The sequence below is a fragment of the Eulemur rufifrons genome, chromosome 27, assembly GCF_041146395.1.
Source record: "Eulemur rufifrons isolate Redbay chromosome 27, OSU_ERuf_1, whole genome shotgun sequence".
Taxonomy (NCBI): domain Eukaryota; kingdom Metazoa; phylum Chordata; class Mammalia; order Primates; family Lemuridae; genus Eulemur; species Eulemur rufifrons.
Genome location: NC_091009.1, coordinates 24,537,871 through 24,551,649, shown reverse-complemented (window position 1 = coordinate 24,551,649; position 13,779 = coordinate 24,537,871). Strand labels below are relative to the sequence as shown.

The 13,779-nt window shown below is 42.7% G+C and overlaps 1 protein-coding gene across 1 annotated transcript in view; it reads left to right on the top strand.

Moving 5' to 3' along the window:
- The window catches only part of HHAT (hedgehog acyltransferase), a 247,495-nt gene that overhangs the window by 116,206 nt on the left and 117,510 nt on the right, over positions 1-13,779 (top strand). Inside the window, exon 9 of the mRNA XM_069459447.1 lies at positions 13,357-13,392. Within this exon, the coding sequence (XP_069315548.1) occupies positions 13,357-13,392 (36 nt within the window). The remainder of the gene's footprint in view (positions 1-13,356; positions 13,393-13,779) is intronic.

The window sequence follows — 13,779 nt, the reverse complement described above, 5'->3', positions numbered from 1 at the left end:
GAATCAGCAAAGGCAGCCAGTGAGTTAGGAGGAAAACCAGGGAAGTGTAATGTCCTGGGTGACTTGGAGAAAATCAAGGGCGGATATCCATATAATGGAGAACAAACTTTCAGTAGGCATAATAAAGACTTGTAAAAGTGTATTATATATTTACTATAAAGATATTTATAGAAATACATACTATATTACAAACTTTATGTGATAGATTACATCTGGGGTGAGGCAGCAAAGCTGGCTTAATGTGGGGGGAGGGGCATCAAGGGTCAGAAGGCCTGAGAGCTGGGCTCAGTTCTGCTGGTCTTAGTTCCTTGACTTTACTCACATTAAATAGCCTTTCTCTACTGCCAGTTTTAACTCATCTGGAAAGTGGAGATTTTAATCCTTTCCTTACTATCAGAGTTACTGTGAGAATCAGTTGAAATAACAGATGTAGGTATGATCTGTTAGCAGTAAAGCACACATTCTCTGTATGTATGTATAAATGTGTGTGTATATACATATATGGGGTTCCAGATATTTGGTATGTTATTAATATCTATTGGATCACTAAGATTATGATCTGTCATGGGTTAGAATCATTTTATTGGGTTTCAGGCAGCATTTGAAAAACGGAGTAGAATAGAAAATATCAGTATTCACTGCTCAGAGTAAAGGTAAATAGAGTTTTTTTGAAAATTTTATTTCAGTTGTATACCTATTAGTTATGTAGTTCTGTGTTAACAAATTACCACCAAACCTAGCAGTTTAAAACAACACACATTTGTTACTTTCAGGAGTCAGGAATCTGTGAGCTGCTTGGCTAAATGGTTTGACTCAGGTTGAAGACAATCTGTCGGCCGGGGCTGCTGCCCCCTGCAGGCCTCGCTGGGCTGCCAGAGCCACTTCCAAGCTTACCCTGTGGCTGTTGGCAGGAGGCCTCAGCACCTCTGCACGTGGGTCTTTCGTTAGGGCTGCTCACAGCATCTCTGGGCTCCACCAGAGCACAGGATCTAAGACAGACCAAGAGAATGACCCCGGGATAGAAGCCGTAGAATCTTTTATTAATACGACCTAATTTCAAAAGTGGGACGTTATCACCTCTGCTATGATTCTCCTCTTCTCTTCTGTCAGTCATACAGACCGATCCTGGTACAGTGTGAGAGGGGGCTACACACGGGTCTTGGAAGGCCACATTGGAGACTGGCCATCACAACTTCTGCGTATTCATGGATACTGGGCTGAGATAGAAAATATATTTTCTAATGTGGGTCACGTGCAAAGGTGTTTAAGAAACACCACTCTGCAGAGCCTAATAGTGTGCACCATTAGGCAGAGGTGCACGTTCGCTGGCAGAAGCCAGTTTAGGAAGCTCTATTGATACTCTCTACACCCATGGCTAATTACCAGCGACTAAGATCATGAATAGGAACACGAATGATTTTTACAATGAAACAATAGAATTGAAGTCTCATTGGGCTATGGGGGACTGTTTGACCCCAAATATATTGAGCCTGTACACTTGTCCCTTCATAGTACTTGCGATTTCTCTAATGCTGCATTTTTTTACCTGTCTGGTCATCTGCCAAGTGTATCTGCTGTTGTCGGGTTCTGGCTTCAAATTCGTGGCCATATTTTATGCACAACTGTGTGGGCTTGATTCGGTTCTCTTGTAGAATGCAATCCATGGGCTGAGACAGCAGGTATGCTTTCTGCCTTTATGCTTGTCAATTGTTTATTCCTACCTGCTTGTGAGTGTGATCTGGGTAATGAGCTTGTGGGAAATTCTACCTGTGGATAAATGGGGTATAATTAAACTTTTATATTTTGTGAATTAGGGATTACTATATACATAAAACTGTGCCCTATTTAAAGGAATCTTGTAGACTAATTACAGACATGATTTGTAATATGATTTGAGATACCCTGCTGTGAAAAACAAATCTGTTCTAGCCCTCCTAGGTGATAGTTTTTGTTTTTCCTAGTGTAAGTGACTAGAAAAGAACTAATTATCTTTGAAGTGCTAATAGATCCTAAGCAGGCTAGAAGTCTTCAGTTAAACAGTTAAAAGACAAGTTAGAAAGTACAACACGAAGTGAAAACATATGGTCAGTGGCTCTTAACTTACAATTGTGGGAATTTCAAAATAGAGTGGTTTCTTGATAGAAAGCAAGTGCTTCCCATTAATTGGAAAGGAACTGTCCTACGAGACAGGCCTGGTGTGGTGTCTGCTGTCCGTGCTTCAACATGCTCCTCCTGCTTGTCAGCCCTGCAGCCGCGGGTCTGTTCCGGCTTAAGATTTTGTAACTAACCAAGGGCTTTTCTCCATCCCCCAGTCACAGCGGAGGATTGGAGTTCTTGTTTATTCTCAGTGGCCTCCCAGGTTCTTTTGTTCTTGAAGAAGAGCTCCCAGAATGCTGGGCTTACTGTAATTTTTTTTTACTTATGCGTCAGTTGCACCCCTAAGCTGTCAGATCTTGCAAGCAGGGTCTGTCCATCCCTGTACCCGACAGCGTGTGGCTCCCGGTAGAGGCTCGATACATATAAAGAAATTAAGTTTCTTATTCTCTTGAATGTATTTATGTCCAGAAGAACAAGGTTTGTGGTACAATAGACATATGATACTACTTTTTTCAGTGTTTCTATTAAATGTAGTAAATTTTGATTTTCCTGGAAATATGTGAAATTTAAAATGTTGGAGACTGCTTGTAATATGATTCCTATTTCTTGAAGTAAGATCTCTTTTTTTTTTTTTCTTTGAATCCTATATCATTTTTGGTAACATTCAGTGGGAGAGAGATTTAATTTCGACACCACAGATGTGGACTCCTGACAGCTTGAACGCACAGGTTGGGAACTGCTGAACAAGAGAACTTTGAAGGTCCCTTTATGTTCGAACCTTTACATGTCCCTGAAGACCAGGCAACCCCGTCAGTCAGCTGTATGAAGTGACTTCCTGTTTGTCCAGATGCCATCTGGGCAATGGGCTGTTGACGCATTTGCTGCAGGCCTGGCCCACTGACCTGGCTTTGGTGTTGTAACTGTGAAAAACAAAACTCAAGTTTTGGCGTGGTGGTTTATGAACAGGCCAGGTGCTTTTTTATGTATTAGTTTTCCGTCTTGCAGACTGTTCTGATTTTTCCTTGCTGCCTCTGCTGCACCAGTTAGCCTCATGGAATGTCCTGTCTAGTTCTTGCAAGACCATAGATTAGTTCAGCCATCTAGGTGAAAGAGATGCCCAAGGAGAGACTTAGAAATTTCGCTAGTAATTGGTGAGCATAGGAGAGTGAGCAAAGCCTTGGAGACCTAGTTTTAAAACCCTAGAACTCTGCTTATATCTTGGACAGTCAAGTAGGAAATATAAATATCAAATGCCCATTGTTATCATGGCCTCTATATGTAATTAGTATGAAGATAAAACTGAGAAAGGAAAAGGTACAAATTAGGGAGAATGACACTAGTATCGGATTTATTTTAAACATATATTATATTAAGTAGCCTTTTTAGAAAAAATGACTATTGTTTTCTGAATCCCAGTTGTAAAAAGTCTCTAGTTTTCAGTATGGAAAGGGGGGAAAGGCTGTGTACACACTTTTTAAACTGGTTGGCCCTGGCTTACTAATAATGGCAGAGCCAAATGCTCAAGTATTCTAAGAGGGGAAACCAGAGCATTGAGAAGGGGTCATGTGATGGCAATTTTTCAAACCGTAATGAACAGATTCATCAAACACATCATGAATAATCACTCATTGTAATGTATTCATAAGTGACGTGCTGTAGGGTGGAATGAGTTTCTAATAAGATGACTGACTGGTAATATATAACATGCAGAGAAGGCATTATTCAGCTTTTAAGATTGTGTTAATAGTAGCCTTAACATTTGCTTTGTGTTAAATTCTTGTGACCTGGTGACATTTCTGGGTAAGTATTGACTTGTTTAATTACCCAGCTCCCAAACCCCAACCATTTGAGGCCTGGCCTAATTTCTTTTGGTTCTTGAAGCTCTGGCTATCATGGGTCCAATTTACTTCATCCACAGATGCCGAGGCCCACGTCTCTCTATAATTTTTGGGGGGGTTGGGGGTGGGGCAAAAGTCACATATCCTTGTTCTCTATTTGGAGATACTCAGTAGTGTGGTTGCCAAGGGCAACCTGGGCAGAAAGCTCAGCAGGGCCCTCTCAGCCTTTCCCTTAGGGATGTAGGTTTTTCTCTTCTTTGTTTTGTTGATTTTGGTCGCCCTCTGGGCATCACTGCTACAAGTGCTGCTTGGAAGACAGCAGAGAATATTTGTCACCATCTCCTCTGACTCTGGAGCCCCAGCTCCCCCTCCTGTCAGTAACCAACCCCAGTGCTGGTCTGTGGGTGTCATTGCCAGTTGACTTCCAGTGTGAGGAGCCTAAGGTACTGTGGAATTGACATGTTGCCTGGGAAGTACCTCCCAGCCCAGGCTGGCCAACTTCTACTCAGTCTTCAAAACCCAGCCAGAGCATCACCACCTCCAGGAAGCCCTTCCTGCATGCCTCTCCTGCCCTACCCCCATGCTGGTGTCATGTAAACACCCTTCTTATGGGCTCTCACAGCATCCCATGTTTACCTCTTACTTGGCATTTGTCACTGTGTTTTGAATTCCTTGTATCACTTACATTTCCACTAGACTGAACCCTGGGGACTACACTCTGCTTTATTCCATTTTATTTACCTGGCATCTAGTGCAGTGCCTGGCATATAGTAGACACACTATTAAATAAACTAGTGTCTCTCCCATTCTTATTCTCTCCCCCCAACTCTGCCCTTTCCAGATGCCTCAAGTCTCCTGGCACACACATCTGTCCTTCTCCCCTCCCCTCTTTCTCCCTTTTCCCCCCAACACCTCTGCCACCTTTCATCTATGCATTGGAGGTTGGCCAGGAAAACAGAAACCACTCAAGGTATTTTGGGTGGAATGTGTTAAATAGAGGGAACCAGAGGTGCCCACAGGTGGGGGCTGATGGGTGGGGTTAGGAGGCTGCTGCTGCTGACCCCGGCGGCCTGCAGCACCCAGGCGGTGTCTGGAGAGGCCCCCACTCCAGGAGCAGCTTGGGAAACCCGCATCTGCAGTCTGCTGATGCCCACAGGCCTGTGCCCAGCTGCTCCCAGAGGAAAACTGGCCCTCCTTGCCTTTGCTTTCAGTCTCCTGAGAGTGCCTCTCATCGGAGGAACTTAATCAGAAATCAGCCAAAAAAGGGACTCTGGGAAGTGTTGGTTTATAGCCTTTTCACCCCTCAGGTACAGACCAGTGCCCAGGAGGATGGAATATCCACAAAAAGTATCTGGCACATCTAGTGTGCTGCCTTGCTTGATCTGAGACCACCTTGGTGAGTTGCCAGATACCATGTGGTCTTTTTGTTTGTTTGTTTGTTTTAACAAGACTCTGCCCACCTTATTAGCAGGTACTTTAATTTTATTAATATGAGGGAAACTGTATCCATCGTCCTATTCCGGCAGTTACCATCCACTTTAGCTGTATTTTAGGTCCCCCCAAAACACTGTATTCTCCTTAAGAATTAAAAAAAAAAAATTCTGTCTTAGCCCAGAAATTTTAAACATAATCTTTTGACAGGCATATCTCTTTTAATTTATAACATATAAGCCATTTGAAAATCTCTAAATTTTTAGTGAGGTTATTTGAGTTCAAGTTGAAGTTGGGTCATTTATTAGCTGTGTAATTGTAGGCAAATCATTTAATCTTCATTCATTCACTCACACATTTATGGAGTCCGTAGAAAGTGCCGTAGGCCAGGCCCTGTTAGGTACCAAAGCTGTCACATGGGTGTAGTATACCGGCCCTATTTTCCTTGGTTTGTTAAGAAAGAAATGTTTGTGATGGTGCTTTGTAACTTTAAAGTTCTACTGAAACATTATTTTAGTGGACAATAATATATAAATTCATATTTTAATAGAATTGCTTTAACACAATTTATTATAGCTATATCAGCAAAGTGGTGTCCTCGTCATATCAAGGGGCAACATCTGGGGTGAATCAGCCTCACTGATTTTTTTTTCTTTCTTCCCTGTTGTCTCTACACTCGGGATTTAATCCATTGGCTCAGCCTGACTGCCTGGCCCATGCTCTTAGCGAAGGCGGGGCTGAGGTTTAATTGTCCTATTAAAACGGGCGGCAGTGGATGAGATGTATGTCCTCACAGGAAGTCAGGCCCCCCCCCACCAAAGCAAGCAGGCAAGCAAATAAGCAAAACCAGCAAATGCCCACCCCGTAACCCTTATCCACTTTCCCTCCGCTGATGACTTTGCTTCATAATCTGTTACAAAATCTCCCTCCACCAGATGGCTGACGACTGCATTCATCTCTGTACCTGTCACCTATCAATGGGAGATTTGCCCCTGAATGAACACAAAATAACCTTGTCTGTCTTATCTTGCTTCAGCTACGACACAACTTCTTCGCCTTCGGTCCCAAACCCCTTGTCAAGAGCTACCTATGCCTAGTAGTGTCTCTACTTCCTCTCCTTCCCCTTCGCTCTGTGCTTGGCTCTAGTCTGCCTTCCATTCCCACTGCCCAGTGAAACCACACTCATCAATGTTGCCAGTGACCTTCATGGTGGCACATGTGTCCAACTGACATTTGTACGTGAAGAGACAACAAGCAAGATAAACTTAAACCCTTACCTCACCCATGCACGAAAATTAACTCAAAACGAATCACAGACTTTAAATGTATGAACTAAACTATAAAACTTTTAGGAGAAAACACAGGAGAGATTCTTCAGGATCTTGAGGTAGGCAAAGATGCCTTCTATACAACACCAAGAATGTGATCCATAATAGAAAAAAATTGTCAAATTGGATTATTCACAATTCAAAACTTTTACACTTCAAAAGACACTTTAAGAAAAGGAAACGACAAGCTATAGACAGAAAATATCTGCAAATCACATATCTGATAAAGCACTTGTTTCCAGAATATTCACAAGGGGAAGAACTGAATTTTCTTGCTCACTGTTGTATTCTAAGTCTCTGTTGTAGTATCTGGCATCTAGAAGGTGCTCAGTAAATATTTGCTGGATAAATGAATGAATATAGCATCAGTGCAGCTTGGAGAAGAGCCTATTAGGAACTTAATAAAGTCTGAGGAGGAGAGAAAATAATCCTGAACATACGTACGATGTTTATGAAGCACCTGTACCCACTGCATTTGTTCCTCCTCCTGCTGTTCGTGTCATTATCTCCATGTCACAGCTAAGAAAACTGCACCATGGAAGGACTAATTTTTTTGCTCAAGGTCCAATTCTGTTAAGCGGTAGAACCGGAGCCCAGACCTTGAATTTCTAATTCCACATGCAGTGGGCTGTGGTTTCTCCCGTCATCTGGGAAATCTCTTCACTCCTGAGCCCCTTAGTCCTGGCGCTGGTGCCTTCTCACCTTTTCGTTCCCCAACCGTGGGACATGTTGAGATCTCCAGGCTTTTGGGTTGTGTTTCCAGAGTGTCCTTCCAGATAATCTGATGGCACACACACTCATCTCATGGGTGAGCACTGTGTCATGTGAAAACCCGGCACTATTTCACCATGTTTGCCCCTCGGAGTTGGCCCTCCCAGGGCTGCAATTCCCATTTTCTGCTTTCCCACGAGACTTCGGCATTTCACCCAGTGCGGTTTGACTGCCAGCTGGGATCGTCCTAGCCTGAGTTTACTTCCACTTTTCACTGTTTTCCCAGCATGGCTTTTTTTTTTTTTTTTTTGAGACAGAGTCTCACTCTGTTGCCCAGGCTAGAGTGAGTGCCGTGGCGTCAGCCTAGCTCACAGCAACCTCAAACTCCTGAGCTCAAGGATCCTCCTGCCTCAGCCTCCCGAGTAGCTGGGACTACAGGCATGCACCACCATGCCCGGCTAATTTTTTTTTCTATATATATTTTTAGCTGTCCATATAATTTCTTTCTATTTTTAGTAGAGATGGGGTCTCGCTCTTGCTCAGGCTGGTCTCGAACTCCTGAGCTCAAACGATCCGCCCACGTCGGCCTCCCAGAGTGCTAGGATTACAGGCGTGAGCCACCGCGCCCGGCCCCAGCATGGCTTTTTATTCTTGACTGAGAGCGGGCTGTGAATCTCAGACTGATGCGCAGGTTCATGGATGGAGCTGAAGCTGGCATGATACGGTGCCAGTTACTAGAAGGTGCCATCTGGGAGCCTGTTCAAAGCATGTGTCCCAGGCATTCTTACAAAATAGTCATCGATTTACACTGAGTTGGGGGCAGCGTTGGGATGCTTTGAGCAGAGAACTGGGGTCTGGGGGACCTGGTCTGTCAGCCTCTGCTCTGCTACTAGTTGTATCTCAATTATTTCACGTCCGTTATCCTCTGTTTCCCGATTAGCCGTGAGAAAGTTACAGTAGATAACTTTAGGTCTTCAGTAGATAAACTTTAAGGTCTTCTCTGTGCTGGGAAATTAGGTAAACCAGACAGAACTAGTCAGGGCTTCATGAGTCTAGGTATAATCTTTGTTGTCCTCATGGTTGGATTTGGTGTTTACGGCCACCTCTGTAAGCTGGTTTTCAAACTTCCGAGGCAGGAAATGTGAAAGCTAAACTTTGGAAGCCTGCTAAGGGGATGAACAAGTCTAGAGATAAAAGACTGAAGGCTGTAAATAGAAGAGGAAGAGGCAAGGATGGAGAGCTGAATGTTGGTACGTTGTATAAATACTGCCCTGCGTGTGCCACGCTAAGTGGCCATGACAACAGTGGCTCTAAAACATACCTCGCTGGTTGTATGGTATTTGCAACTTTTGGCTACAGTCTGTTGCTGTTTTTATTCCCAGCTCCCAGTCAGCCAAGCTCAGCCTAGAGGAAGTACAGGATCCTGAGGGGCAGGCAGCCTGGTAGAGCAGAACAAGTTGTGGAACCAGCCATGGGTCTGGTCGGAGTTCTGCCATAGACGTGCTGTGTGGGCTTCTCTGTCGAAGGTGGCGGGAGGAGGGGGAGTGTTTCTAAGCAAAGATGATACATAAACCTCTGTGCTCTGTAAGTATGTGTGCAGCACCACTTTGTCAGGCTGAACGAGCCTAATTTTTATGCACTGTGAGGCCCTAATGAGTACAGCCGTCATCATCGTCATAAATAAAGCATCAGGGCTGCAGCGGAAGCATTAGCCCAGGCACAGCCTGCTCATTTGTTGATGGTTATCAGACAAGAGCTGCTGCTACGGAGTGAGTGAGCGTTTGGAGATGCTTCCTGAAAGTGCCTGAGACTAGACTCGGAAGCCTGAGGCTAGAAAGAGTCTTAAAGGGCAGACGTTCCAGCTCTCCGTCTGATGGTCTAATTTCCTCTAAACACCCTTTTTACCCACAGCTGAACTCATCTTGTGATGAGAAGGTCACTGCCTTGTTAGGATACTGCAGCTTGTTAGAAAGTTCCTTTTCACGTCCAGCTGAAATCCCCCTTCCCATTGCTGCTATCTGTTGATGTTCAGACGACAAAAATTCCATCACACACAAGATTTCCTATTTTTAAGTTCTTAGAGAAACCAAGAATATATGCACAGGATTCCTGTTCTTAATGTCTCCTTGTAAGGAAATCCTGGTTTACTCTGGGCTGGTAGCTGTGAGATTATATTCTTGAAAGGTGATGATAATTGTGCTATGGTTTGATAAGTATCTTATTTCAGAAGAGAAAGCCCATTTCTATCTGTGGGTATTTATTTTATGCACTTACATATGATAATGGGGGTGTTAAATAACTGCTTTAGAGCCTATCAATCAATCAATCTGCAGTGCACTACGCTAAGTGCCAGAGCATACGGAGGCATTAGTGCCTTATTGCAGCATATCATTCACACGCTGATGCACTCGGCAGATATTTATTGAGGATCTGCTTGGTAGCAGGCTCTGGCTCTTGCCTTTATAGGGTTTGTGGTCCATCAGGGGAGAACATTATTTGATATCGATCTTATTGTATTGAAATTACTGTTGGCTTTGCCATCTCTTTGCTAGGCTCTGTCCTTAAGCAGAGGCTAAGTGCTGTGCATTACTGAATTCCCAGCACAGGAACATGGTAAATACTTGTTAAATGAGTGAGTGGTTGAATACATGAAGGAAGGAACACAGACTTTGGTGTTTGATACTCTGAGCTAGATCCTGATTCAGCCATTTACTAGCTACTAGACTAAGAATAAAGACATGAGGTTTTATAAAGTAGGGGCTTATTTTACGCCTCAATCACCTTTCCCACGGTCAAGAGGAAATTCACACTGTATATTTCAAAATTGCTGAGAGAGTAAACTTCAACTGTCCTCATCACAAAAACTGTCAGGTATTTGAGGTAATAGCTATATTAATTAGCTTGATTTAATCATTCTATATTAAATCATCACTTTGTACCCCATAAATATATACAACTATAATTTGTCAGCATATGATAATAATGAAAAAAGAATGAACTCCTGATTCTGAGGAAGCTGTAAATAGCCCACAAATTCAAATAATCGAAACATGAGGCTAGACCACTGGTGGGGAGACCACAGTTGTCTTTTGGACACAATCATTTTCTCATATGATCCCTAAAGTTATCATTAAGACAATGATGAAATAACAGCATTATTTTTTCAGAATAACTCATGTAAATTTACATAACAGTTGATAGTTATAAATGTGTTTTATTTTTTTGTAATGGGAACAGGATAATAGGTACATAAATTCTTTGGGCCAAACCTTTAGCATCGTGTTAATGTTTAGCGTGACTTCTTGGTGAACAGGTTGGTAAGGTTAAGATAACAGCTCTTATGAAGAAGAACAGCTTTAAGGATGACCTCATTCTCTCACCAGTATGATATCTGTCACTGGTATTTAGTTTTGATTTTCATTTCATATATGCTTGTTCACAGCTCAGAAACAAAATATGAGGAAAAATTAATCAGAGTGATAGAAATTAGATTCTGATTTTAGCATACACTGTTAATTTCTCTCTGTAAAAAGCATGAACTTTTTTTGGCTTTCCATTTGCAGGGACTGTGCTGTTTTATTTTTTATTTTTTTAAAGTTGAAATAATCATAAGCTCACAGAAATACTAGAAGCATAGTACACATGATTTTCCCCCTGAATTATTTGAGATTTGGTTGTGGACATGATACATCTGTACCCCCAAATACTGCAGTGTGTGTTTCTAAGGACGTTCTCCTGCATAACTGCAATGTGCAGGCTGAGTAGCCTTTATTTGAAATGCTTAGGACCAGAAGGTGTTTTGGATTGGGATTATTTCAAATTTTGGAACATTTGCATTATACTGGTTGAGCATCCAAATACCTGAAATCTGAAATGCTTCAATGAACATTTGAGTGTCATGTCGGTGCTCAAGAAGTTTTCGATTTTGGAACATTTTAGAACATTTTGGATTTGAGATTTTTGAATTTAGGATGTTCAACCTGTAATAACCAGTATCAGGAAGTTAATGTTTTTGCATTAATACCATGTATTCCTCAAAACCAGGGCTCTGTTTCCTTGGGGATCTTCTAGCTAATGGCAAATATCTGGGTTCAGATGCTGGCTTTACCCCTAACTAACTGTGTGACCATGGGATGGTCACTTAACTTCTCTGTGCCTCTGTTTCTTCCTCTGCAAAGTGGGCATAGTAGTGCCTACCTCATAGCATTGTTGCAAAGATAGTGTGTATGTGTGTGTAGAGTAGGAGAGTGCCTGGCACATGTCAAGCGCTGTGTGTGCATTGGCTTTGGTTATTAACGTCCCCCTTCTCCGCTCTGTGTGCTGTGCTGTCTGCATGGCAAGAAACTGTAACCCTTTACTCTCCTTAGAAAGCCTCGCCTTTCTTCCCCACGTGATCCAAGGAAGGTGATAGGCAGCATTAAATTACAGCTGGTGTGTATCCTACCCATATTTTGCAGTCGTTGCAAAGTCTCTTATACTTAGAGGCAGGTGTGCACAGGGGAGCAGGGCCAGGTGGGCTTGCTTGGAGCAGGGCAGCCACACCAGCAGAGGTGGAAATCAGCTGGAAGCAGGAAGGCGTCGGTGTTTAAAATGAGCAGCCATTTTCATCAGTGCTAACGAGAAGCAGTGAGAGCCCACACTTTTAGCGGGGTGCTTGGGAAGAGCAAGCAATTCATGCATTTTCGGGCTCCCAGCTTTGTCCTCTACTGGCTTTGAGCTCTGTGCAAGTCACTTAGCCTCTCTGAACTTTAGCTCCATCCCCAGTAAATGGGGACACCAATTTACTGGCTATATATGTAAGCGCCAAACATAGTACTTGCCACGTGCTAAACACTAAATAATAACTTCTATTAATACTGTTAAACTTTTCATTACTCTTTCAGCATCTTCTTCCTCCTACCCCTCCACTACACTGAGGCTGTCTGTGATTCTTTCCACGTCTGTTTTGTCCTGTGATTTCTGGAATAGTCTGTTGCTTTCTGTAGCTAATGTAATTTAAAAGGCTCAATAAGCTTTGGATGAGTGAAGGAAGCTGGAATCTTTGTTTTATTAATAATCTACATACACTTCCACCCTTTAGGTGTCAGGGGTGCAATTATGCCTGGTGGACAGCAGCAATATGATTCTGGCCACCCACTCTTTTCACTCACAGCCAGACCTAAGGGAGAGAAGGACACTGGCTAAGTGGTCCAAGGTTCAAGGAGAATAAGCATGCTAATTAGGGAAACCAAGGCAGTGCCATTCATATGGAGTAAGCCAGTATGGTGGTGTCAGGGGAAGGCTGTGACTTAAAGGGTCCACCATGGCCTGGGGCTTACAGATTTCCTGGTGTGATGCTGAGCACAGTGGCAGGCTTGCCACCTAGTGTGTGAAGTTACAGGTCTTCTCGCTTCTCTGCTCAGGGCAGACCCAGGTATGGGGCAGGCAGAAAGCTCTAGGGACTGTAACTAGGTGGGGGTTGGAAGACCAGAGCTGACACCCCTCCTTTCCCCTTTGGCTGTGTGGTTTTGTGCTTTGAAAACCTACTTCATTTATTTTTCAATAATTAAACATCTGAGACACTAGTATTACAAAAGGACTCACCTCTTAGGAAAGTGGGAGGTACCTGGGAGATCCACCTTCATGGCCTTTATTTCTAGAGAAAGCACGGCTTATGCTTGCTGAGACACCTTTGCTACCAAAGAGCAGTGTTTCTGCATCAGCATCACCTGGAGGGCTTGTTAAATCTGACTGCTGGGCTCACCCCCAGAATTTCTGAATCTGTATATCTGAGGAGGGACCTGAGAATTTGCATTTCCAGCAAATTCCCAGGTAATTGCCCTGCTGACACTGTCATAGAGTGATTGATTTATTCATCATGCTATGAGTATAAGTTATGTATATTTTTGTCAAGTCAACCATTAGTGTAAATATTTTTTATTGATATGCTTGTTTATGTCTCCTCTGAACAGGTATTTTGACGTTGGACTGCATAATTTCTTAATCAGGTAAGCCAATAATTTTTGTTTTAGATACCAATAAATAGCATATTTATTGCATTATGAAAGACTGAAATGGAAAATAAATCCTTAAGTATCTTGACAAATAATGGCAATTGTATACTTGTCAAGAAAACATTGCTAATGCTATGGATTTTTGAGTCTCCCAGAATCAACATGATTAAATAATTAAGGAAATCAATGTGTAAAGTAGTTTATATCTGAAGTGATGGTTACCCAACATCTTGGACTAGCTTAGTTTCAACTACTAGGCTGCTGGAAAAATTATTAATAACAGAAAAATGAGGAGTGCCAGCTCGTATTCAGACATTAAACAACTCACTTAACCAATTTTCCCTCCATTGAATTTAATCTTTTTAAACCGAATCTACTGGT